The sequence below is a fragment of the Cnephaeus nilssonii genome (genome assembly GCF_951640355.1).
Source record: "Cnephaeus nilssonii genome assembly, chromosome: 7".
NCBI lineage: Eukaryota > Metazoa > Chordata > Mammalia > Chiroptera > Vespertilionidae > Cnephaeus > Cnephaeus nilssonii.
In genome coordinates, this window is record NC_137078.1 from 97,812,591 (window position 1) to 97,836,763 (window position 24,173).

General features: G+C 43.4%; 1 protein-coding gene across 1 annotated transcript in view; it reads right to left on the reverse strand.

Moving 5' to 3' along the window:
- The window catches only part of PEX14 (peroxisomal biogenesis factor 14), a 131,139-nt gene that overhangs the window by 103,575 nt on the left and 3,391 nt on the right, over positions 1-24,173 (reverse strand). The window contains exon 2 of the mRNA XM_079777453.1: positions 9,756-9,803. Coding sequence (XP_079633579.1) covers positions 9,756-9,803 — 48 coding nt within the window. The remainder of the gene's footprint in view (positions 1-9,755; positions 9,804-24,173) is intronic.

Here is a 24,173-nt window from a genome sequence, read left to right on the forward strand (position 1 = left end):
CACTTCAAGAGCTCGAGTCAAAAGCAAATTGCTCAATCGTGGAGCCTTCCCTCTGCCAGCAGGAGACCGAATAACAAGCGGCTGCTGCCCCCTAGAAGCGACCAGGGACACTGCACCTTGCTCCACAGACTGAAGATGAAAAGATCCTATTATCTTGCCTCGATCGCGTAACCTGTCATTAGTGAGGTACATGGGTGCAGACGCCTCCTCCGAGAACAAGGAGGCCCACATCACCTGTGATAAATTAATAGGTGCCTTTTCAACAGCTAAGATGCACACAAAAGACTCCACGCAGGGAGGGCGCACAGGCAGCAGCCTCAGAGGAAGCAGGATCCCCAGGCAGCCCCCCACCCCCCACCCCACACACCCCTAACGCTAAGCCCCTCCCCCACACACTGCGTGGTCCTGAGAAGAAGGCAGCAGGGCAGGCTTTGGGGCTTGAATCCCAGGCCTGCCACTTACTGCATAGGAACCGGTGTGCCCTGGGCTCCTTTCCTCGCTGTAAACTGAGGAAAAGAGTCAGTCTCACCAGGTTGTTAAGATAAAACAAGATAACAAAAATACAGAAACAGTACGAGGCCAGCAATTCATATAGCACAAGCCCTACTGGCCTTTGTGATCAGAGCTTGTAATTGGTCAGTTAATCGAAAAATCAGTTAAAGTGGGGAATCATTAAAAATGGAGCCTCCTCTGCATACCTTAAACATTTCACATTAACTGAAAACCTATAAACGTACAGTCATTTGCTAATCTTTTGATGTAGAGCCAAGACCTTTTCTTTGAGTGTAGGCCCACAGACTGAAGTTCCCAGACAGACGTCTTTCTTGCATAAACCCCACCCATAACACACCCTTCGCAATTTCTAAAGCAAAGCAAGAACTGAAAGAAATTAGTAAAGCAAATCAAAGTACCAAATACTTCTAGATTTTTATGATCTTCCCCTAGCTTAACTGCCGCCTTGTTCACACCTCAAAAGACAGCAATCTTTCTAGCAGCTCACACTTACCAAAGCATTCAGCTCAGTTGTTTATAAAACACACGCTATTTGTAGGGCCCGCCGGGCCTGGGTGAGTAGATTTCCCGGTGCCACATCAGCTAGTTGGCTGCTTCAAGGTGTGTGCCTAATGCAAGCTCTTACCACTTTAAAAAATGCATGTACTGCACAAGAGATGTGAAATGACTTTCAAAAGTACACACGAGACAAAAGGACACCGCCAAAGGAAAGAATAAGGAAGGGGAAAAGATGTTTAACAAAGACTGCTTACTTTTTTCCCCTTCTCCCTCAAAATCCATTTTCGGTAAACGGTGGAAAAACTAACCCATTTATACAAATAACCAACTTACGTGCCTGATTCTATTAGCAGATCCTCCCCACCAGGGTGGAGAAAGCGGCCCTGTCCCTAAAGACCCTCTTGCTGTGACCCTCTTAGGTCACAGGGGACACAGAGCGAGAGGGAAAGGCCTCTTGGTGGACACTGCTGGGTGAAGGGAGTGACCACTGACCCAGACTCGCCCGTCGCCCAGACCCTGTAAGCACAAACAGGAGAGCTGTGCCACCAGGTCACTGCGAAGGTGGGAGGTCACCGAGGTGACAGCATGTCTTCTTGCAGACAAGGCAATATATCCGCCGGCCCCTGAGGGCTCTGCGTTAGCTCCTCTCTGAGCCCAAGTGTCAGGGAGTGCCCCGGGCAGATTTACCTCAGGAATCACTCAGTGGCGGCCCCATCTCTAGACTGTTCGGACAAACTCATAATGGCAGAGAGAAGATTTGTGGAGCAACAAGCATAAATCTTGGTTATAACTACAAACCATAAAAGAGAGGAGAGCGGGGAGGGAAGAAGGAAGGGCGGCGAAGGCGTCCTTCTCCAAAGCACCACTTTATCTTCCTGCGGCTTCTCACGGCGCAGAAGTGGGATTAACTACAAGATCATATTTTCAAACCCAAATTGGTCTATGTGGTTTGACAATGAGCTAAAATGTTTTAAACTGAAATTCTCGTGCAAAACGCAGGGCACACGGCTGTCCAAAGTGTATGACATTCAGTGGTCCCCAGACTGGGGGCTTGTGGGGATTTATTGAGTTTGCCACATGGAACACCCATATTTTAGGTCACAATTAAAAAGACCCTTTTAAGTAAAACTTCTGTCAAATGAGATTAATAATCAGTTTTAAGCAAAAGAAGAACCTTTGAGGACGTCCCTCTGCCCAGTAAAGCTCTGGACAGCCCGTCTTCAGCAACGGTTAGGCCGCGCCCTGAAGGACTCGGACTCTGTCTCCAGGAGAAAAGGGGGGACACGACCCACTTCCTCCAAAGCAATGATGCTGGGGACGGGATTAAAGATGAACTCCCCAGCACTGCGGCTCTGCGAAAAGGCACTCAAGTGCCCAGTTCCTCAGTTCCCACGTCTCTGAAACGAGGGCACTGTGGTTATCCAACAGCCAAGGCCTCTGATTACAGGAACTATAGCAAATATAAAGTGTTACCAGGAAAGCCAGGAGCCCAAAGTGTAAACAAAGCTGGAAAAGTATTTCAAATTCCACTCCTCTAATTATTACTCCTAAGAGTTTCGATTCATCTAATAATTATTTGTAAAAGGATACCTTAAAACTGAAAAAGCAACCTCTTGGTTTACCTGAAAGAGGAAAGAACTTGAAAGGCAACCGCCTGGTCTATGTAATAAACCCTCCCAGCCCATAATAGGAAGGACGGGTAGGAAGAGGCAGTCATTTCAAAATCAGTAAGTGGCCCAGAGATCACAGAGAAACCACCCAGAGACAGAATGAGACTATTCTCAAGTTCATCCTTTTCGGCATTTAGTTCTAAGCCATTTTCCTCCCCCTCCCCCTCCCCCCGCCCCGCTGGAGGACAGGCGGGACCCTCAGGCACCCTCCCAAGGAGGGTGTCCGTTTTAAAAGAGGAGTGTTTGCTTCACTAGAGGTTTTGCACTGTTGATGAGAGGGGAATGGAGGAGGAGGCACACCAAAGTTTTTCCTATTTGAAAGGTGTCCAGGCCGCAGGCCCAGTATGTGGGTCTGGGCACACGACAAGGTTCCCAGCAGAGAGCTGCACCAGGAGCCCCACCCCCCAGCGGTTTACACCACATTTTGGTCCCAGATTTCTCAGCAGCAGTTATGAGGGGTCCTCCCCAGCCTGTGTTGCTAGTAACAGTGTAAGTACCAAAATCTACAGATAATTCACTTTGTAAATATAAATAAATAGCCCTGGCTGGGTGGCTCAGTTGGCTGGAGCATCATCCTGAACACCAAAAGGTTGCAGGTTCAATTCCTGGACAGGGCATATACCTAGATTGTGGGTTCAAAACCCGGTCGGGGAGCATACGGGAGGCAACCGATGAAAGTTTCTCTCTTACTTCAATGTTTCTCTCTCTCTCTCTCTCTAGCTCCCTTACTCTCTCTTTAAAAATAATAATAATAATAATAAACATATCCTCGGGTCAAGAAATAAAGAAGTAAATAAATAAATAAATAGATAGATAGCAGATTTAGGATTATCCCTATAATGTCATCGCTGTCACCTACATCAGATGTCACTGCGTGAGAAACAGGTGGAAATTACAGCTCACAAGAGCAAACCTAACTCTGTTATTCAACAAGCCCGTAGAAATCAACCACTATATATTTTTTAAAATAATAATGCTTAATACTGTACATTTGCTGTATTTATTTATTTTTCCTGGGGAGGAAAAATGGCAAGTTTCTGAAATCTCTAAATGGCTAGTTTCATTGCCCCCTATGCTTATAAAACACTTTCATGAATACAATATTAAAATCAACTTTATTTCCCCGCCAAGTGCTCTGAATTTTGTTAAAAGGAGTGTGTTACATGTTCCACATATGCAAATATTCACACATCCATAGTGCACATGAGTGTACACACAAAGAAATGCACTGAGCATATGAACATCATCCTTCAGAAAAGCCTTGGTGGGGGAAAACGCGCCCAGCCACAGGGAGCCCACCAGCCAGTTCACCAAACTACTCTAACCACAAAAGATACAAACACAGGGGGGTGCTTGCAGAACTACTGAGAGGTCTCCAGGAGATTAGCGGTAGGCATTCTCAAACAGAAGCTCCAGCCTAGCTCCCTGAATTCATCAAGATATGAAGGGCCTTCTGATTACCGGCCTCTGGTTAACTGAGGCAGAAGTAAAGAGAAAACCCATAGGTGTCCAGGTGTCAGGTGGATGAGCTCCAGCAGAAGACCTGAGATCAAGTACACGTTGCAGAACCCAGGTGGGCGAGGTTCCGCCTTAGCCTCAAGGAGAAACCTGAGGACTCAGGATACCTCTACTGAGAGGGCAAAACTGCTGGCACACAGCTTGAGTCTGCAAGTGTCGAATGTCCTTATTTTTAAGAATCCAGCATACTGCCCTAGCCGGTCCGGTTCAGTGGATAGAGTGTTGGCCTGTGGACTGAAGGGGCCCAGGTTCGATTCCAGTCAAGGGCACATGCCCGAGTTGTTGGCTCAATCCCCAGTAAGGGACGTGCAGGAGGCAGCCAATCAATGATTCTCTCTCATCATTGATGTTTCTTTCTTTCTCTCTCTCTCTCTCTCTCTCTCTCTCTCTCTCTCTCTCCCCCCTCCCTCCCTCCCTCCCTCTCTCTCTCCCCTTTCCTCTCTGAAATCAAAAAATATATATATTTTTTAAAAAGAATCCAGCGTACCAAAGAATATTGGTCCTAGGGAAGGTGATAAAGTAGAAATCACCATCGTCATTTATAAAAATATATTCATGTAAGCTTAGCATTCTTTTGGTGGGTGGATACAGGGAAAGGACTGAAACAAAACAACAGCAAACCCTATACTTTACAGTTAGAGGAAGAGAAAATGGCAGAAGACTCATCCATTAGAAAGAACTTGATGTCAATGAGCAAAAAGCTGAAATTCTAGTTTAGCCAAAACCCATAAGCATATAAAGTAGATGAGCAATAGTGTTGCTGAATATTGAGAAATTTGTTGCGTTGAAACAAGCAGACATGTAAACGAAACTTATTTACTGCTTACTTCAAATAACCTAAAATCATATGACTAGAAGGACTCTCAGAAGGTTACTTAACCCAGTTTCTGTATCCAAGCACGATAGGAACTGAGTTACTCCATGCAGACAATGTCCACCCATTCTCTCTCTTTTTTTTTTTTTTTTTTCTTTTTTTTCAGAGAGGAAGGGAGAGGGAGAGAGAGATAGAAACATCCATGATGAGAGGGAATCATGAATAGGCTGCCTCCTGCACGCCCTCCACTGGGGATCGAGCCCGGAACCCGGGCATGTGCCTCGACTGGGAAGCAAACCATGACCTTCTGGTTCATAGTTTGATGCTCAACCACTGAGCCACACTGGCCGGGCTCCACCCATTCTTAAAGACCTTTCAGTAAAGCAGGACTTGATCCTGCCAGAGTGAACCCACCTAGAGCCTTCGAGTGAGCCTGAGCATGAGTCCACAAGGTGACGAGAAAAATCAGGTCTACAGGAAGTTTACAGAAGGCTTTGAACAGGTCTGGGAGAAGCGGGAGGGGCTGTCAAAATTCTTTGCCCTTGGAGGAAAAGCTCAATGAAGAAACAACGAAGAAGAAAAAGTAATCAGCCATTTTAACTAATACAAAGAGTGTTGTCATTAACAATTAGAATTTCAACTGGGTTTACCAGATTTGTCAAACTGGTCTGTTCACCAATCTCTAGCACTGAGAACTTTATGACATTATAGAGCAACTATCCCACTAATACAGTCAGGGTTGCTGGGTTGGTTTTTTTGGGGGGAGGAGAATTTAAGGGGCAGGAGAAGGTAGCATGAAGTGTCACTGCTTGGGTAGAATCAAGACAAAGGAATGGACATGAACACAAATTTATCATTTAGAAACTACAAGACCATACTTCTCAGCACAAAATCATAAGCTTGTTTGTATTGTCCAGAGAGGACAGAAATGAACATCAGGCCTTCCTTCCCTAGCAAATAAAGCAAACAATCATGCAAAAGCCCAAATACATCCACCTACTATCAACAGAGCCTCTTCTGTCAGAGCTCACATCTATATATATAGAAGCCTAAGCGACCAGTTGACCAAATGATCAATCGACCAGTTGCTATGATGCGCACTGACCACCAGGGGGCAGACGCTCAACACAGGAGCTGCCTCCTGGTGGTCAGTGCACTCCCACAGCGGGAGTGCCGCTCAGCTAACCAACAGGCGCCAGATGCCGGGCTCACAGCTGGCGAGCGCTGCTGTGGCAGCAGTGGTGCGAACCTCTCCTGATAGGGACTGACTGGGCATGAGCCTGCGGCAGGCGCAGCGGGGCCGGGATGAGCGGGAGTGGCCTCCCCAGCAGCCTGCCATTTCGAGCACTACGAGCACTACTACATCGTCAGACTGCCGGTTGAGGCCCGCAACATCTCCTGAGGGGAGCCGGATTGCGAGATGGCACAGGCCAGGCTGAGGGACCCCACCAGTGCACGAATCCGTGCACCAGCCCTCTAGTTTTTCATAAGGGGGAAGTTATTCCAAAGTGATCATCTAGTTCTGGAGACAAAGAACACCAGTATTTGCCTTTAGCACCCTGTGCTTAGCCCTTTTACTGTAGAGAACAGGCAGCTCCCATTAAGGAATTTTGCACTCAGCTGAAAACAAAAACAAAAATAGCATAGCAGGGTGTTCCCTCAGCACTGAACTATCCCATTCCTCCAGACCTGGCTTCCAGCTCCACAAAACCCACCCTGAGTACCCCTCACCCCACACGCCCCTTCCTCTGCAACTCCTCCTCTGAATAATGAGGGCTCTCTCAGACTCCACGCCAGGCAATTCTGCACCAATTATACACGATTTTATACTGTTTGTTAAATTATATACAGCCCTGTGTTTTTTGCTAATAGTTTCATGTATACAAATGCCTTTCCTCCCCCAGATAAAATATGTAAATTACTTGAGAAGAGGCTTAGTTTTATTCTTCAATTGTCTGTTCCTCCCGAGCATCCAGGGAATGGGTAACACCCACGGCCGGAATCCCTGTGCTATCGGGCTTTCCGTGGTCGGGGGCTACCGTCCGTCCCTTCTCCAGCACCTGTGACTCAGCACCCGCTTCAGAGAAGCTTGTCCTGTACCCACAACCTGCCACACGAGCTCTCGCTAGCCCCTGGCAGGCTCCTCTGCCTGGCACCCTCCCACCGCCGCTCCCAAGAGGCAGAAGTAGTTCACACAAGACCATACAACTCGGCTGGTGCCCTCATTTAATCAGGCTGCTGCAAATGGTTGGCCAAAAGCAATAAGGCCATGACTGAGAGACTGTGGGAGTTTAATATAAAAAATTTAATAAAAAAAGAGGGGTCTACCTTTTAATAGGGCTCTAATTACCCAACTCATAGGATCAGCCCAAATGAGATGGGAGTTTATTTCGGGGTTTTTTTTTAATTATTGTTTTTTTTATATATATATAAATTGCTGCTATGTGTTTTCTTTCCTCTGAGCAATTATGCAGCAAGTACGTAAAGAGAGGAAAAAATATTAATTAAATATAAGGTAATTGTAGAGTTGGCCTGGAGAGAATGAGTCTGAACTCTGGACAATCACAGGCTACTAGGGTTTGAAGACTGCTCAGGGCCTCCCAGAAAAGAAAGAAATAAAAATACAACCAACCAACAAGCAGATGCACAGGACAGCAGGAACAGAGCGTGTACAGAAACATTAGCAGAGCAAAGGGCTGCAGGGCTCCAAACACCCTGAAAGCAGCGAGGCTGCCAACTGCTTGGGGCTCCCTGCTAGAAAGGACCTCCCAGAGTTTGTCCAATCATGACCCCCCAGAATGGACCGGCCTCTCTCCTGGTGATCAATAGTTAAATTAGGAGATCAAAATTTAAAAAGAGACTGAGGAATAAAGGATTGCAAAGGACTGTCATGTTCAATTTGGACATCACTCTAAAACCAATTACAACTTCAGCCCGAGGGGCAGTGTGGCAGGCCCCGTGGGAAATACTCAAGGTCTACCTAAGAGACTGGCTTTCACACCACCGTGACCTCAAGGAAGGACTCAGGCGATCCCAAAAGAGTGAAATGAAGCCACTGCGGGGCGGGTGGAAATGAGCCATCTTTGGTAACAGCAGGTGACATGATGGCAGTAGTACTGTCCTGAAACAGTCCAGGCAGGGCTTGTATCGCCCTGGTCTTTCTCCCCTCTGTCCTGGAAAGCCTTAGAACAGGCTAGGACTCAGACTTGCTCACAACGGTAAGGCCCTCTCCTGACCTCCTCACGTGACTGCCAGAAGGAGAAGGAAGAAAAACAGGCGAAACAGCAGGCCCCGCAGAAACAAAAGCTTGGCGGTACATCCCTACACTTGCTGTCAACATTCAAAGAGAGAAAAAGCTCTGAGAAGTTCACCCTAAAGCTGGCACCTCCATAAAGCATGTCTGGTTTGTACAGAACAGGTCTCTCTACCCCACCAACAGGACCGGCAACCGTCCTGAAATGCAAAGTAGGATAAAAATGGGGCAGGCGGGCAGGCACTCTGGCTCAGACGCCCGAGCAAAAGCACTCTGTCAAGAAAATTACCTTCGGTACCTAGTAGGCCTCTTCCCTGTCAATAGTATAAGCAGGAAACAAATATCATAAACCTAACTACTAACCAGGCCAAACGGAGCTCCCTCCCTTACCTGTTCTTCAAAGGCCACCTGAGGTGCCCTCACCCTTAGGGGCAAAGCACAGCTATTTCAGCCCTAGCCGGTTTGGCTCAGGGGATAGAGCGTCGGACTGCGGACCAAAGGATTCCGGGTTCAATTCTGGTCAAGAACACATGCCTCAGCGGCAGGCTCCTCCCCAGCCTGGGCCCTGGTTGGGGCACGTGCACGAGGCAACCAATCGATGTGTTTCTCTCACATTGACATTTCTCTCTGTCTCTCCCTCTCTCTTCTACTCTCTCTAAAAATAAATGGAAAAGTATCCTAGAGTGAGGATTAAAAAAAAAAAAAAGAACGGCTAGGCTATACAATCAAGCAGCAACTTGGTTAAGCCCAGCAGCCTCACTCCAACTCAGCCCCCAAAGGTTTCAGGCGCCCCACTAATTACTACTGATCAGCAATAAGCCAAGTGGTGCATCACCAACTGGGGTGGATGCTTTCAGTTCCAGAAAAGATCAGGCTTTGCCCTGACCAGGTAGCTCAGTTGATTAGCAGGGGTCCTCAAACTTTTTAAACAGGGGGCCAGTTCACTGTCCCTCAGACCGTTGGAGGGCCGGACTATAGTTTTAAAAAAACTATGAACAAATTCCTATGCACACTGCACATATCTTATTTTGAAGTAAAAAAACAAAACGGCAAAAAGACCTGCATGTGGCCCACAGGCCGTAGTTTGAGGACGCCTGGATTAGAGCATCATCCCGAAATGCCAAGGTTGTGGGTTTGATCCCTAGGCAAGACACATACAAAAATCAACCAATGAACACATAAGTAAGTGGAACAACAAATCTCTCTCTCTCTCTCTCTCTCTCTCTCTCTCTCTCTCTCTCTCTCTCTTTCATCAATAAATAAAAATTAAATTGTTTTTAAAAAAAGATGAGGCTTTACTAAAGAGATCTTACTAATTCCTGATGCCAGAAAGTCAGAAGGCAGAGGTCACTGATGGGGTTAGTCTCCATACAACATCTACTTTTAAAGGGACACTACTGATGTAAAACTGTAAGATCGTAGGGTTTCTTGAAACTCACATTGTATTTTAACTATTAGGAAATGATACATTTGAAACCTGGATTCTTACCAGTGGTTCTCGAGGCATCACATTTTCACTTCCTGGACTAGAGCTTGGCTGCAAAGAAAAACAGAAACAAAAATAAGATCACAGTGCCACCCAATGGACATCAAAACCAAAGACATTCTACTCTCAAGCAACACACACAAACCCCTTTCTCATATTTCTCTCCGTTTTTCACACTGTGGAGTGTGCTGGGTGGGCTATCGGTAAGCAATGGCCCGAAGAGTCTGAAGTTCCAGCGAGCATGAATAGACTGTCTGGGTTCAGTGGCAGCACCTCGAGAAGGCTGGGCTTGGCTCAGGAGGACCCAAGACCAGCAGCTGGGCAGCAGGGGTTGAGGACCATCACCAAATCTCGAAAATAGCAAAATCCAGCAGGAAGGTGTTAAGTGAAAGCAAAACCTCCTTTTTGCCTCCTCCCAACTAACGAGTTGACCAGGAAAGTGGAGAAAGAGATCCAGCCACAAGGGGGCCCCAGTTGTCCACACCTGGGATTTTCTCTGGGATTCTATCTGGAGCCAGGAAAGCGAGATCTACCCTGGTTCCTACCCTAGTCACTGAGGACAGCGATCCACAGCAGAAAAGAAAGCCAGGCTTAAATTCTGTTTTCACAGTAGTAAGCTAGTAACAGGCTGATAGATCAACAGACCAACTGGCAGGCAGGCAGCATTGGGGCCCACTCGCCTGGCTCTAATCCGTTCTGTTTCCTTCTCTGGATCTCTCCTTCACCTTCACATCTGCCTTCAATCCTTGACTGATCTTACCAAAATTTAGAGAAAAGGAGAGATAGAGACAGACACAGACAGGCTCGGAGGAAATTTACAAACCTCCAAAAGAATAAAACAAGCAGTTTGTGAGAGTTATCATTGGTTTACTGTACTGATGTTCAAACCAATTTCCAATTATCTACAGATAATATCCAGACAACTACAGCTGATGTGGGGTCTTAGAGCCAGCCTCCAGCCTCCACATTCCTCCAGCTGGTTCAAGATGGCAAGTGGCAGGCTCTTAGGAAAAAGAATAGGAGGTAGGAAAGGGAAGAGTCCAGTCCACAGAGGGTCCCCCAACATGTCCTCATGCCCAGATGCCACCACACGGCTGGCACATGCACACTGGCAAGGACTCTGCTGGAAGACGGACTCCCTCCTCATCCAACGTCCTGCCTCAAGTGCTCCTCTTGTCCCAGGACAAGGCCAGCCAGCATGAAACTAACTAGCAAGTCTCAGGCAGGTGAGCATGCTTCCCCTCCCTTCCTTCCTCCCTCTCAAGGCTCAGGCATCAATAAGCTCCTGCATTTAGATCTCTAGCCCAGACCCCTCTGAGTTCTATATCCTATGCCTTCCTGCCTCCTCTTGGACTTAAATCCATAGCAGATTCATCATCTCCTCCCTCTGCTGCACATGTCCTTTTCCAGGGTTCCCTAGCTGAGTGAACGGGACAACCTTCCACCAAAATATGTGAACACAAGGCCATCCTTGACAGCTTCTTCTCCCTGACTCGCCCGAGCTAACACATTATCAAGCCCTGCCAATATTCCTTCCTAAATATCCGTGGACTCAGTCCATTCACTTCTCTCCAGATCCTGTGCCAGCACCATGGTCCATGCTTCCAAAATCTGCCTGAGCCACTGCAAAGGCCTTCTAATCAGCTCACCCACACCCATGCTGGCCCTCTTCCAATTCATTCTCCACACTGCAAACAGACTATCCTGCCAAACGATAATCCAATCACCTCACCCGGAATCCACCCACCCACCCCAGTAAACATCAACTCGAACACAGAAAAAACTGTTCAGCATGGCCTGCAAGGCCTTGCATCTACTCTGACTACATCTCAGTCTGCGTGGCACCGCGTTCCCCAGCTCTGCCCACCACAGACACACTGGCCTTTGCCTCCTCTGTCAAATGGGCCTTTGCACATGCTATTCCTTCCTTTCCCTCTGACAATTTAACTTGTCACTTCTCCAGGGAAACATTCCCTCTCTGACACCCATGACGGGCTCAAATCTCTATTACATACTAACGGCCTACTGTCCCTCACCAGATTATAAACTCCAGAACTGTGTCTGCTTTGCACTGTAGCCCTAGGGCCTGGGACAGGACCAGGTGCACACTAGGCGTTTCATAGACATTTGTAGACTGAATGATGAGCAATGAAGAAGAGAGCAATGGTTCTAACTCAACTGAATGGACTAAATATTAAAGTTGACTATCTTCCTGAAGCTGCCTTCACTCCATTTGGTAAATACTGAGTGCTAACATTTATTTAGCTCATCCTTCACTAATTCTCACAATAAGTTTATAAAAGTATTGCTGATGAGGAAACTGAGGCAAAGGATGTTAAATAACTCACCCACGATGACTCAGTTAGTAACTGATAATAAAGAAGCCTGAACCTTTCTAATTAATCAAAATAATCAAGTTTTGTTTAGACCACATTTTATTAAGCACCAACCTTAATGCTGCCCCATAAATAATGGTAGGTTTTTTGACTTGATGAAACAATCCAATGCAAAAAGCTTAGTATTAAGGAGGCCTCATTCTGACTTAACCCAAAACTTTCTTCCTGAGAGATCACCAAGGAACTTCCCTTAAATTAGTTTATCTAACAGCTAATATTTGCCAGAAGGAAAACTTGAAGCACTATACAGTACCAAGTCTCTTTCATCACATACCTTTTGTACCTTTTTCAATTTTGAGCCATGAAAATATATTCTTTTTAAAAAACTTTAAATATTAAAAATTTTTAAAGAAAGCTTTCCTCTCATCCCAGCACTCAGTCCCTCCTTCCTCAGGTGACCCACCACTGATGCTAGTTCCGTACATATGCTTCCCAGGCTATTCAAAGGGTACACGAAGCACATATATGTGTACATGTCTCCACCAAGTAACTTCAAACAGCAACAATCCCCAAATTCCTCAAGGTTTGGCTTCCTCAAGCCTGGGGTCCCAGCACACCAAAGCCAGCCCTCCAAACGCAATCTCGGGGCTACTAATTGAGGAGCAAGCGTTTCCCCAAACGAACTCACAGTGCTGCCTGAGGTCAGTCTGACCTTATCAGTGAATACAGAGAGCTTCTCGCCAAACTGGGAATTGCCCAATACTGATTATATTCCAGATCATTCTCTAGCATATCTGCAGTCTAAGATGGCCTATCCCCCATTTCCTGTCTCAGAGTCCTTTAGATGACCAAAATAGCCCTACTACTCTCCATATTGGTACCACCACCTGAAATTCTTCGCTGGGTAACGAGTTGATTCTCTCCCCACCAGATTTTAAGCTCCTTGAAGACAGGGTGGCCTAATGATAGGAAGGTTCAAAAATCACAGCTGGGGTCTATTGCCAAGGTATAAGAAGTAGGCTCTAGGCCAGTGGTCGGCAAATTGCGGCTTGCGAGCTGCCGCGGTTTGCCGCTCTGTTGACTAATGAGTTTGCCGACCACTGACCTAGACTCTCGATTCCAATAATTACAGGCTGTTGTTGTTCCTTGTGATTAAGCCCCTATCCCAGTGGTCGGCAAACTCATTAGTCAAAAGAGCAGCAAACTACGGCTCTCGAGCCACAGTTTGCCGACCACTGCTCGAGGCAATCCACAGTCAGGATCCTTCGGGGACAGACTGCAAGAGCAGAAAGGGAAGAAGAGCAAAAACAGACAGCCTGGCTGGCTGGTGTGGCTCAGTGGTTGAGCACTGACCTATGAACCAGGAGGTCACAGTTCAATTTCTGGTCAACGCACATGCCCAGATTGTGGGGGTGCAGGAGGCAGCCAATCAATGATCCTCTCTCTCATATTGATGTTTCTCTCTCTCTCTCTCTCTCTCCCCCTCTTCCTTCCTCTCTAAAATCAATATATATTTATTTTTTTTAAAAAACAGACAAACAAAAAGACCACAGTGGCAGAGAGAGAAAGGCTTTCAGTTTAATAGAGACAAAAATGCTCTCACTCCTGCTGCCCAGGCACTGACCTTCCCCAGCCAGAAGGTGAGCCCACGTGCTGACCTTGCTGCACAGCAAAGATCAACCGCACACACAGCTCAGGTTTGAACACTGAAAGGACATCGCAGTCTAAAGTCTAGGCGTACTCACTGGCACCTGCCAAGTGACTGTGCAACTCTGCGTACGTCCTAAGCCAGTCTGGCCTATAGGTCTTTGATGGGAAGAATAAGATTCAATTCAGCAAATGTTTTTTGAGAGGCACTGGTACAGCGGCAAGTGCATAAGCTCTAGTATTAATAACTGAGTGACTGTGGGCATACTTTTCAATCTCTCTGAGCCTCAGTTTCCTCCTGTAGGGGAATAATGGGAATAATACCAGCTCCTGACATTCAGGATGAAATGAAGTTAAGAGCAGCACCTGACATTCAGGATGAAATGAAGTAAGAGACAGTGTGACTGCTCCACTCAAAATCAACCAACAGACGGCTGCTGTCTCTGATGGAGTAATGGAGACCACATGTACCTTCTTACTGTGAACTAGAAAACTAAATAAAACACACGGCACCACTGTTTGTAGACATTGGACAGCAGGGAGTACAGAACTATGATTCCTGACAGGACATAAACAAATAACATGAGCCCTAAGATCACCCTGGCTGCACACTGCAGGCCAAGGAAAACTGGGGGGTGGGAGGAGGTGTCCCCAGCAGACCATAGCAGTCTCACTGAGTTGAGGAAACGAAGGTTGGGGTTCAGGGAGGCCAAGGCAGCTGAAAGTCGCAGGACAGAGTTCCAGAGAGGAGAGAACTACGCAGCAAGAGAGCTCCAGAAATCTGCTTAGAGGTTCCCTGAAGTCTTTGCTGAATATTAAAATGTGTGCATGCACAGAATGCAACTCCACATGGTTGAAGAGTGCTGAAGAAGCTGCAAACTGAGCAGCGCGCAGAACCCTCACAGGCGTCACAAATCCCAAGCACCACAGTGGAGCGTCCTCACTGCTCACTCAGTAGAAACTGGGAAGGGCCACATCTGGGTAGGAAAGTCAGATTATCCCTGGGGTAAAAGCAACCCTAGATCAGTGATGGCGAACCTATGACACGCGTGTCAGCACTGACACGCGTAGCCATTTCTGATGACACGCGGCCGCATGCCGAGGATGAAACATTTGCTGCTCCTGAGGATGAAACATTTGCGACTAGAGTCTTGGAGTTAGTTTTTTCCTCAAAGTGACACACTACCCGAGTTATGCTCAGTTTTTTGGCGAAGTTTGACACTCCAAGCTCAAAAGGTTGCCCATCACTGCCCTAGATCTACCCTTAAAAGCGTAAAAATAGGACTTGATATTGCTTGTTGGTGAAAGAACAATCTGGGTGGGACGACAGTGAAATCTAGAGTAGAAAACAAGTTGGTCCAAGGTGTCCTGCAGGCTATAAAATGCAGTTTAATCAGCGTGCCATTTTCTTTTTGTTCAAATTATGTGAACTAATTGGAATGCTCAATTTTTTAATATGCTAATAGTTTTCAAACCTGAAAAAAAAAAAGTAGAACATATAGAGATGAAAAATATAATATCCAAAGTAAAAATTTCACTGAATGTAATGAGCAGATTAGACACTGCAGAAGAAAAGGTAAGTGCACTTGAAGACATGGCAGCAAAAACAGACCAAAATGAAGAACAGACAGTGGGAAAAGACTAAAATAACTTTTTTGAGAAATATGACTGAAAATTTTCCAAATTTGAAGAAAACTACAAACTCAAGAGATCCAAGAAGCTCAACAAACTCCCAGCAGAGCAAACAAAACCACACTAAAGCACATTATAATGAAACTAGAGGCTCATGCACAAAATTCATGCAAGAGTAGGCGATCGCAGCCCTGGCTTCGTCCAGAAGGTCGTCCAGACGGTCTCGCTGTTCAGCCGTTCGGTTGATTTGCATATTACACTTTTATTATTATAGATTGCTAAAAATCTACGAAAAAAGGGAAAATCTTATAAACAGCCAGAAAAAAAGAGAAATATTACCTACAAATAATAGTCAAGATTTAGGGTGATTTTACACTTCCGATTAGAAACTATGCAAGCCAAAAACTAAAATAGAAGAGTATTATTAAAATACCCACAGGTAAAAAAACGTCAACCTAGAATTCTATATCCAGTGACAATATCTTTCAAAGGTAAATACTAAATTAAGACATTTTCAGAAAGAAAGTAAAAAGCTGGAAGAACCTAGCTGGTGTGGCTCAGTGGTTGAGCATCCACTTATGAACCAGGAGGTCACGGTTCAATTCCTGGTCAGGGCACATGCCTGGATTTTGGGCTCAATCCCAATAGAGGGTGAGTAGGAGGCAGCCAATCAATGATTCTCTCTCATCATTGATGTTTCTATCTCTATCTCCCTCTCTGAAATCAATAAAAATATAGTTTTAAAAAATAAAAAGCTAGAAGAATTTGTCAATAGTATACTGGGACCTCAGGAAATGTTCAAAGAAATTCTTAAAGCAGAAGGAAAATACCAAATGGAAACTTGGTCTACACAAAAGAACAATGCTAGGAATTATAAATGTGTTGGTAAATATAAGATATTTTAAATGTATTTTTTATTTTTAAAAGATAATTTAAAATGTACTGTGGGATTTATGACATATGTGGAAATAAAATCAATGACACACAGTATAGTGGATGAGAGGGAAACCAGAAGCACACTGTTGTTAGGTTCTTACACTACATGTTAATTGGTAAACTATCATCTGAAAGTAGTCTGGTAACGTCAAGTAACATATTATAAACCTTGGAGCAATCACTAATAAACAAAAAACAACCTAAAAAGTAGTGGTAAACCAATAGCAGAGATAAAATGAAATCCTTAAAAACAGTTCAATCCAAAAGAAGAAAACAAGAAAAAACAGATTTTTAAAAATTGCAAGATGGTAGATTTAAATCCAATCACAAACGAAACACTCCAATTAAAAGGTAGAGTTGTCAGGCTGAGCAAGGGAGCCTGGGGGAGAACAAGCCCTAGCTGTATGCTGTCTATGAAACAAAACACTTTAAAGAAAAAGACACATGTAAGTAAAAAGCCAAAGAATGGGAAATGATGTACCAGGCAAACACTAATCATAAGAAAGCTGTGGTGGCAATATTACTCTCAGTCAACTTCAAAATAATAGATACTACCACCAATAAACAGGGAAATTTCAAAAATAAAGGAGTCCACCAAATGACATAGTAATCCTGAATAAGTATGCACACAATAACAGAGTTTCAAAATATATGAAGTAAATCAGACATAATTACAAAGAATAGACAAATCCACATTTACAGTTGGAGACATTAATACTCTTTCCTTAACCAGAAGTCAGTAAAGATACAGAAGGCCTAAAAACACTATCAACCAACACAGCCCGACATTTGTAGAACACTCCAACAGCAGAATATACTTTATTTATTTTATTTTATTTTATTTGTTTTGTTTTGTTTTGTTAATCCTCATCTGAGAATATTTTTCCATTGATTTTTAGAGAGAGTGGAAGGAGGAGGAGAGAGAAACATTGATGAGAGAGACACATCGATTGGCTGCCTCCCACACTGACCTCAACCAGAGCCAGGTATTGAACCTGCAACTTAGATATGTGCCCTTGACTGGGAATCAAACCCAAGACCCTTCAGTGGGCAGGCCAAGGCTCTAAGCACGGAGCCACACCGGCCAGAGCTATACATTATCTGCAAGTTCATAAGAAAAATTCACCAAGACAGACCACAAAACAAATCCCAAATTATAAGATTTGAAAACATACACAGTATGTTTTTTTTACCACAATGGAATTAAACTAGAAATCAGTAACAGAAAAAAAAAATTGGAAAAGTCCCAGATATTTGGAAATTAAACAACAGACTTTCTAAATAATCTATGGGTCAAAGAAGAAATTAGGAGAAATTAGAAAATATTCTGAACTAAATGAACATGAAAATACAACATATCTAAATTGTGGAATGCAACTAAAGCAGTACTTAGAGGGAAATTTACAGTTTTAAGTACTGATTTTAGAAAAGAAGACAGAAAAAATAGCAAATGAAACCCAAGTAAATAAAAGGAAAGGAATATATGATATAAAATTACAAATAGAGGAAAATCAATTAAATAAAAGCTGGTTTTTTGAAGACACTAATTTCCACTATTAGAAATGAAAAAGGGGAAACCACTGTATTTCTATAGCCATTTAAAAGATAATGAAGCAGCCCGACTGGTGTGGTTCAGCGGTTGAGCATCGACCTATGAACCAGGTTACGATTGGATTCCAGTCAGAGAACATGCCCAGGTTGTGGGCTCAATCCCCAGTAGGGGGCCATACTTTCACTATTGATGTTTCTGTTTCTCTCTCTCTCTCTCTCTCTCTCTCTCTCTCTCTCTCTCTCTCTCTCTCTCTTCCTCTCTGAAATCAATAGAAATGTTTAAAAAAAAAAGAAGAAGAAGAAGAAGAAGAAGATAATAAGGCCCTGACTGGGTAGCTCAGTTGGTTAGAGCATCCTCCTGATATGCCAAGGTTTTGGGTACGATCCCTGGTAAGAACATATACAAGAAACGACCAATGAGTACATAAAAAAGTGGGACAACAAATTGTAAGAAATAACCAATGAATACATAAATAAGTGGAACAACAAATTGATGTTTCTCTCTCCCTCTCACTTTCTCTTTCTCCCTTCCTCTCCAAAATCAATAAACACATTAAAAATAATAATAAAGGAATATTATAAAAAACTTCAACAAATTTCACAACTAAAATAAACAAATTCCTTGAGACACATACCAAATTGACACTAGAAAAAAAACAGAAAAGTTTTTTTTAATATATTTTTATTCATTCCAAGAGAGGAAGGGAGAGGGAGAAATAGAAACATCAATGATGAGAGCACAACCCCTACTGGGGATTGGGCCCACAACCTGGGTGTGTACCCTAACTGGGAATCGAACCATGACCTCCTGGTTCATAGGTAGACGCTCAACCACTGAGCTACCCCAACTAGGCAAAACAGGTAAGTTTAATAGCTTTATATCTACTTTAAAATACACAATTAAATAATTTAAAACAAAAAAAGAAATAAAACTATAAATCAATATCCCTCATAAACATAAATGTAAAAATCCTTAACAAAATACTGACAAAACAAATGCAGCAATATATAAAAAGGATAATACATTATGACCAAGTGGAACTTAGTCAACAAATGCAAGACTGGTTTAACATTTGAAAAATCAATCAACGTAAATCACCATATTAACAGAATAGAAGAAAACAATAAGATCAACTCAACAGAAAGCAAAAAGAGCACCTGACAACACTCAGATAATTAAAATTAAAAGTTGAATCTCCTCCACTTGATAAAGGGCACCTAACAAGAAACCTCTAAGCTAACATCGTATTTAAATGTGAATGACTGAATGCATGTTCCTCAAGATGAACAAGGTAAGACTGTCTGCTCTCACTATGTCTGAACTCTGTACTAGCAGTCCTAAGCTCTATGTACAATAGTATAAGAAAAATAAAGGCATATAAATTGGAAAGCAAGAATTAGGTTGTCTTGCCCAGCCGGTGTGGCTCAGTTGGTTGACCATCATTCCATGCACAGTTGGTCTCCCATGCCATTCCTGGCCAGGGCACATGCCCGGGCTGCAGGCTTGATCCCAGTAGGGAGTGTGCAGGAGGCAGCCAATTGATGTTTCTCTCTCATAGATGTTTCTATCTCCTCTCCTCCTCCCTTCCTCTCTCTAAAATCAATAAAAACAAATTTAAAAAAGAATTAAAGCTGTTTTTATTTGCAGACAGCACTATCATCTTAACAGAAATCTACAAAAAAGCTATTAGATTATGAGTTTAACAAGGTTGCAGAAATAAGGTCAACATACAAAATCAATTTTATTACTATACTAGTGACCGGGTGCACGAAATTCGTGCATGTTAAAAGGGAATTAATTGGAGGAAATATTTTAATATTGCTATTTGCCCTTTCTCTATAATAGAAGTGTCAGAGGTGAAAGAAAATTAGTAAAATGTATATGAAAATCTTCCTCCTGTCAGAGTCTGGGGGGGCGCCACAGGACCCAGAGTCAAGTCCCCGCCCACCTGCGTTTGCCTCGAAATTGCACGAGACCCAGACCCAGCCAGCCCCACCCCCATTGGGCGAGATCCAGACCCGGCCGGCCCCACCCCAATCAAGCCCTGCCGGGAGGGGGGCACAGCCTCAGGTGCCCCGGCGCACACCGGGTGGGGGGGCACAGCCTCACATCCCCACCTCCCACCCTTAGGTCCCCAGCCCGGTGCCAGGGCGGGGGTCGCAGCCTGAGGTCCCCAGGCCTGGGGCGGGGGAAATGTCAATTCTCCCACCAAATGATCTATAGATTCCACATACTCCACCAAGCTTTTTTGTAGGAAGTGATAAACTGATTCTAAGATTTATATACAGATGCAATAGACTAAAGCTAAAACAATTCAGAAAATGAATACAGTCGGAAGACTTGACTTGATTTCAAGATTATTTAATTTGCATTAGGACAGACATATGTATAAACAAATGGAACAAAACAGAGTCCAGAACTTGATCTATGTGTACACAATGTTTTTAAATTTTTGACAAAGGTGGCAGGATGATTCAATGCAGAAAGGGTAATCATTCAACAAATGATAATGAACTGCTATCCATATGGGGAAAAGGGACCTCGGCCTTTACCAATAAGCACAGGAAAAGATGCTCGGCATTAGTCATCACAGAAATGTAAACTCAAACCACAATACCACCACACACGCACTAGAACGGCTAAAACTAAAAAGACGGACAACACCAAGTATTGTTGTGAATATGGAGAAAATGAAAACTAGCACAACTTTGCAAACTCTTAGGCAATTTATTAAAAAACTAAACATGCAACTACATGACCCAGCAATTGCACTCATAGATATTTATCAAGAAAAATGAAAACATATATCCTCACAAACACTTATACATGAATATTTATAGTAGCCCCAAACTAGAAACAGTCATGTGGGAAGACTCTAATCTAAGGTGACTGTGATGATCCCCACCTCCTGGCATTCATGTGTTGGTTTTGTCCCCTTGAGTATGGGTGTACCTGTGACTTGCTTCTGGCAAAGGCGACAGGATGCATGTAATTACATGTCCATGGTTACGATGCATATGACAGTAATGTCCAATTTGCTAAGAGATTCTCTCCCTTGCAGGCTGTGAGGAAGCAAGTGGCCATGTTGGGAAGACCTCAGTCTGCAGTCCACAAGGAACTGAATGCTGTCCACAACCACATGAGCTAGAAACAGATCCTTCCCCCTGCCAGACTCAGATTTCAGCCCCAGCCCACACCTTGATAGCTGCCTGTGAGACTCAGCTAAACTGTGTCCTGATCCTGACCCAGGGAAACTGAGACAATAGATACGGCTTGTTTTAAACTGCTAGGCTTGTGGTAATACTGTTATGCAGCAATAGGTAATTAATATAATCCAAACACCCTATCCATCAACTGATGAATAGGTCAACAAATGTTGGTATATCTATACAGGGGAACACAGCTCACTAATAAAAATTAATTACTGACACGCACAACAATATAAATTTCACAAACATTACTCTAAGCAAAAGAAATGAAACAAAAGAACACATACGTAAGTTTAATACCCTTATATCTACTTTAAAATACACAATTAAATAATTTAAAACAAAAAAGGAAATAAAACTGTAAATCAATATCCCTCATAAACATAAATGTAAAAATCCTTAACAAAATATTGACAAAACAAATGCAGCAATATATAAAAAGGATAATAATATGACCAAGTGGAACTTATCCAACAAATGCAAGATTGGTTTAACATTTGAAAAATCAATCAACATAAATTCCAAGAGAGGAAGGGAGAGGGAGAAATAGAAATGAAATTCTAGGAAAGACATTACAAACCACAGTGATAGAAAGCAGTTCAGATTTCCTGAGGCTAAAGGCGGGGAATTTCTAGGAAGCAGCATGAGGGAGCATTTAGGAACACTGGGATTGTTCTCATTTAATTGTGGCGGTGGTTACACAGATAGATATATATACAGACAGTCCTCGGGTTTAGTCAGACTCGACGTACATCATTTTGTGGTTACGTCGCCATCTCCCATTTATTTATTAAAAAAAATAGTTCTGTCATTTCGACGTATGTACATATGTGCTTTATGTTTTTTATTATTTACCACAAGTAAAGGTCAGGAATTGTTATCTTTCTTTGAAATTTTTTTTACTGCTTCACTTCATTACTGCTGTGTGTGTGCTCCATGTGAGTGACGTAGGTGCTTATGTAGGTGGGTTCTGACTTACAGGGAAAATCACGTTACGTCATGCCATAGGAACAGATCTCCGACGCAACCCAAGGACCTACTGTATGTGTGTGTGTGCGCACACATATGTATGTATGTATATTTGTCAACACTCACTAAACTGACCACAACATACCTATTGAATTCCACAGTAAAGTTTTTGGCCACAAGACCTTTGTAACTTGGTAAAATATCTATATGTATATATGTGTGTGTGTGTGTGTGTGTGTGTGTGTGTGTGTGTGTATATGTATGTGTGTGTGTGTGTGTGTGTGTGTGTGTATATATATATATATACACATTCACAATTTGCCTAATATGCAAATTGTCCCCTCGGGATTTCGACTGGGAGTTCGATCGCTGGCTATGATGTGCACTGACCACCAGGGGGCGGCACGGAATGAAGGAAGGCCCCAGCGGGCAGCCGGCAGCCAGGAAAGGAAGGCCCTGGCCAGCAACCCAAAGGAAGGCCCCCGCTGGCAGCCAGAAGGCCCCAGTCGGCCCTGATCGCCGGCCAGACCTAGGGACCCTACCCATGCACGGATTTCGTGCACCGGGCCTCTAGTTTAATATAAGGTATTACAAATATTAGCAGAGTTGCAAAGAAAGTGACTAGTTTAGAAAAAGTTATCTTCACAATGGAGAAATTTGATAGATATCACTTAACAAGCAATCAAACATATCCTCAATAATGGGACAAACTGGTATCATATGCCTCCTGATGTGACTCACTGAGGACAGCTATACAGTAGTCTCACAAAAAAATGTTTAACCTGGATCTAAACATGAGGAAACAAATCAGAGAAATCCAGATAGCAGACACTACCGAACAAAGGTTCAGACTCTCCTAAGAGTCAGTCTCATGAAAAACAAAAAGGCAGATGAACTCACCAGAAATTTATACTATATCTTCACAAAAGGCATGTAACATATTTTCACAGCAGCACTAACTGTAATAACCCAAAAGGCAAACAACCTGCATGACCATTAAGAGCAGAATGGTTAATAACAAATGGACAAGTATGTTCACACAATGTAAGAACTATGTATAGCAGTAAAAATGAACTATCCCTGTTCACAACATGGATAATCTCATAAATGTAATGATGAGTGAAAGCAGCCACTGAGCCAATGGATTTTAAGTCAGAATAGGGACAACCTTTGGGGGTTGGAGAGTGATGAGACTCTAGTCTAGGAGGACTTCTGAGGTCCTAGTAATGTCTGATTTATTGATCTGGGCACTGCTTACAATTCACCAAGCTGGACACATAATTTGTGTTTTCTGGATATATGTTAAACTTCAGTAAAAGTTTTTTTTAAAATGTTCAAGGTTAGGGAATCATTCTACATTAAAGCAGACTAAAGAGATAAATCAATACAATCTGTTTCTTGATTAGATCCTGATATTTTTAACTGGGAAAATTTGAATTTCGACTGTATTAAGTATTATTTTGTCAATACTAAATTTTTTATGTGATGATATTGTAGTTGTGTAACCTTACTCTTATGAAAGACGAGGTAAAGTATTACAGGATGAATACTGTGATGCCTGTTACTATCAAATCTTTTTAAAAAGATATATAAGGAGCCCTCATACCAGTTCGATTCCTGGTCAGGGGCACATGTCCGGTTGCAGGCTCGATCCCCAGTGTGGGGCGAGCAGGAGGCGGCCAATCAATGATTCTCTCTCATCATTGATGCTTCTATCTCACTCTCCCTCTCTCTTCCTCTCAAAAGTCAATTTTTAAAAAAAGCTGAGGGGAAAAGCTCTTGTTTGCACTGCTATCGTTCAAGAGTTCTTAGCCTTCTAAACCTGCATGTAGAGACTTGGAGAAGAAAACTCTCATTGGGCACTTAGTATACACAACATGCTTTTTTATTTTTATTATTATTTATTGACTTTAGTGAGAGGAAGGGAAAAGGAGGGAAACATTGATTTGTTGTTCCAGTTATAAATGCATTCATTGGTTGATTTTTTTTTTATTAATCCTCACCCAAGGATATTTTTCCATTGATTTTTAGAAGAGTGGAAGAGAGAGGGAAAGACAGAAACATCGATGTGAGAGAAACACATCAACTGGTTGCCTCCTGCAACCAAGGTACATGCCCTTGACCGGAATCGAACCCGGGA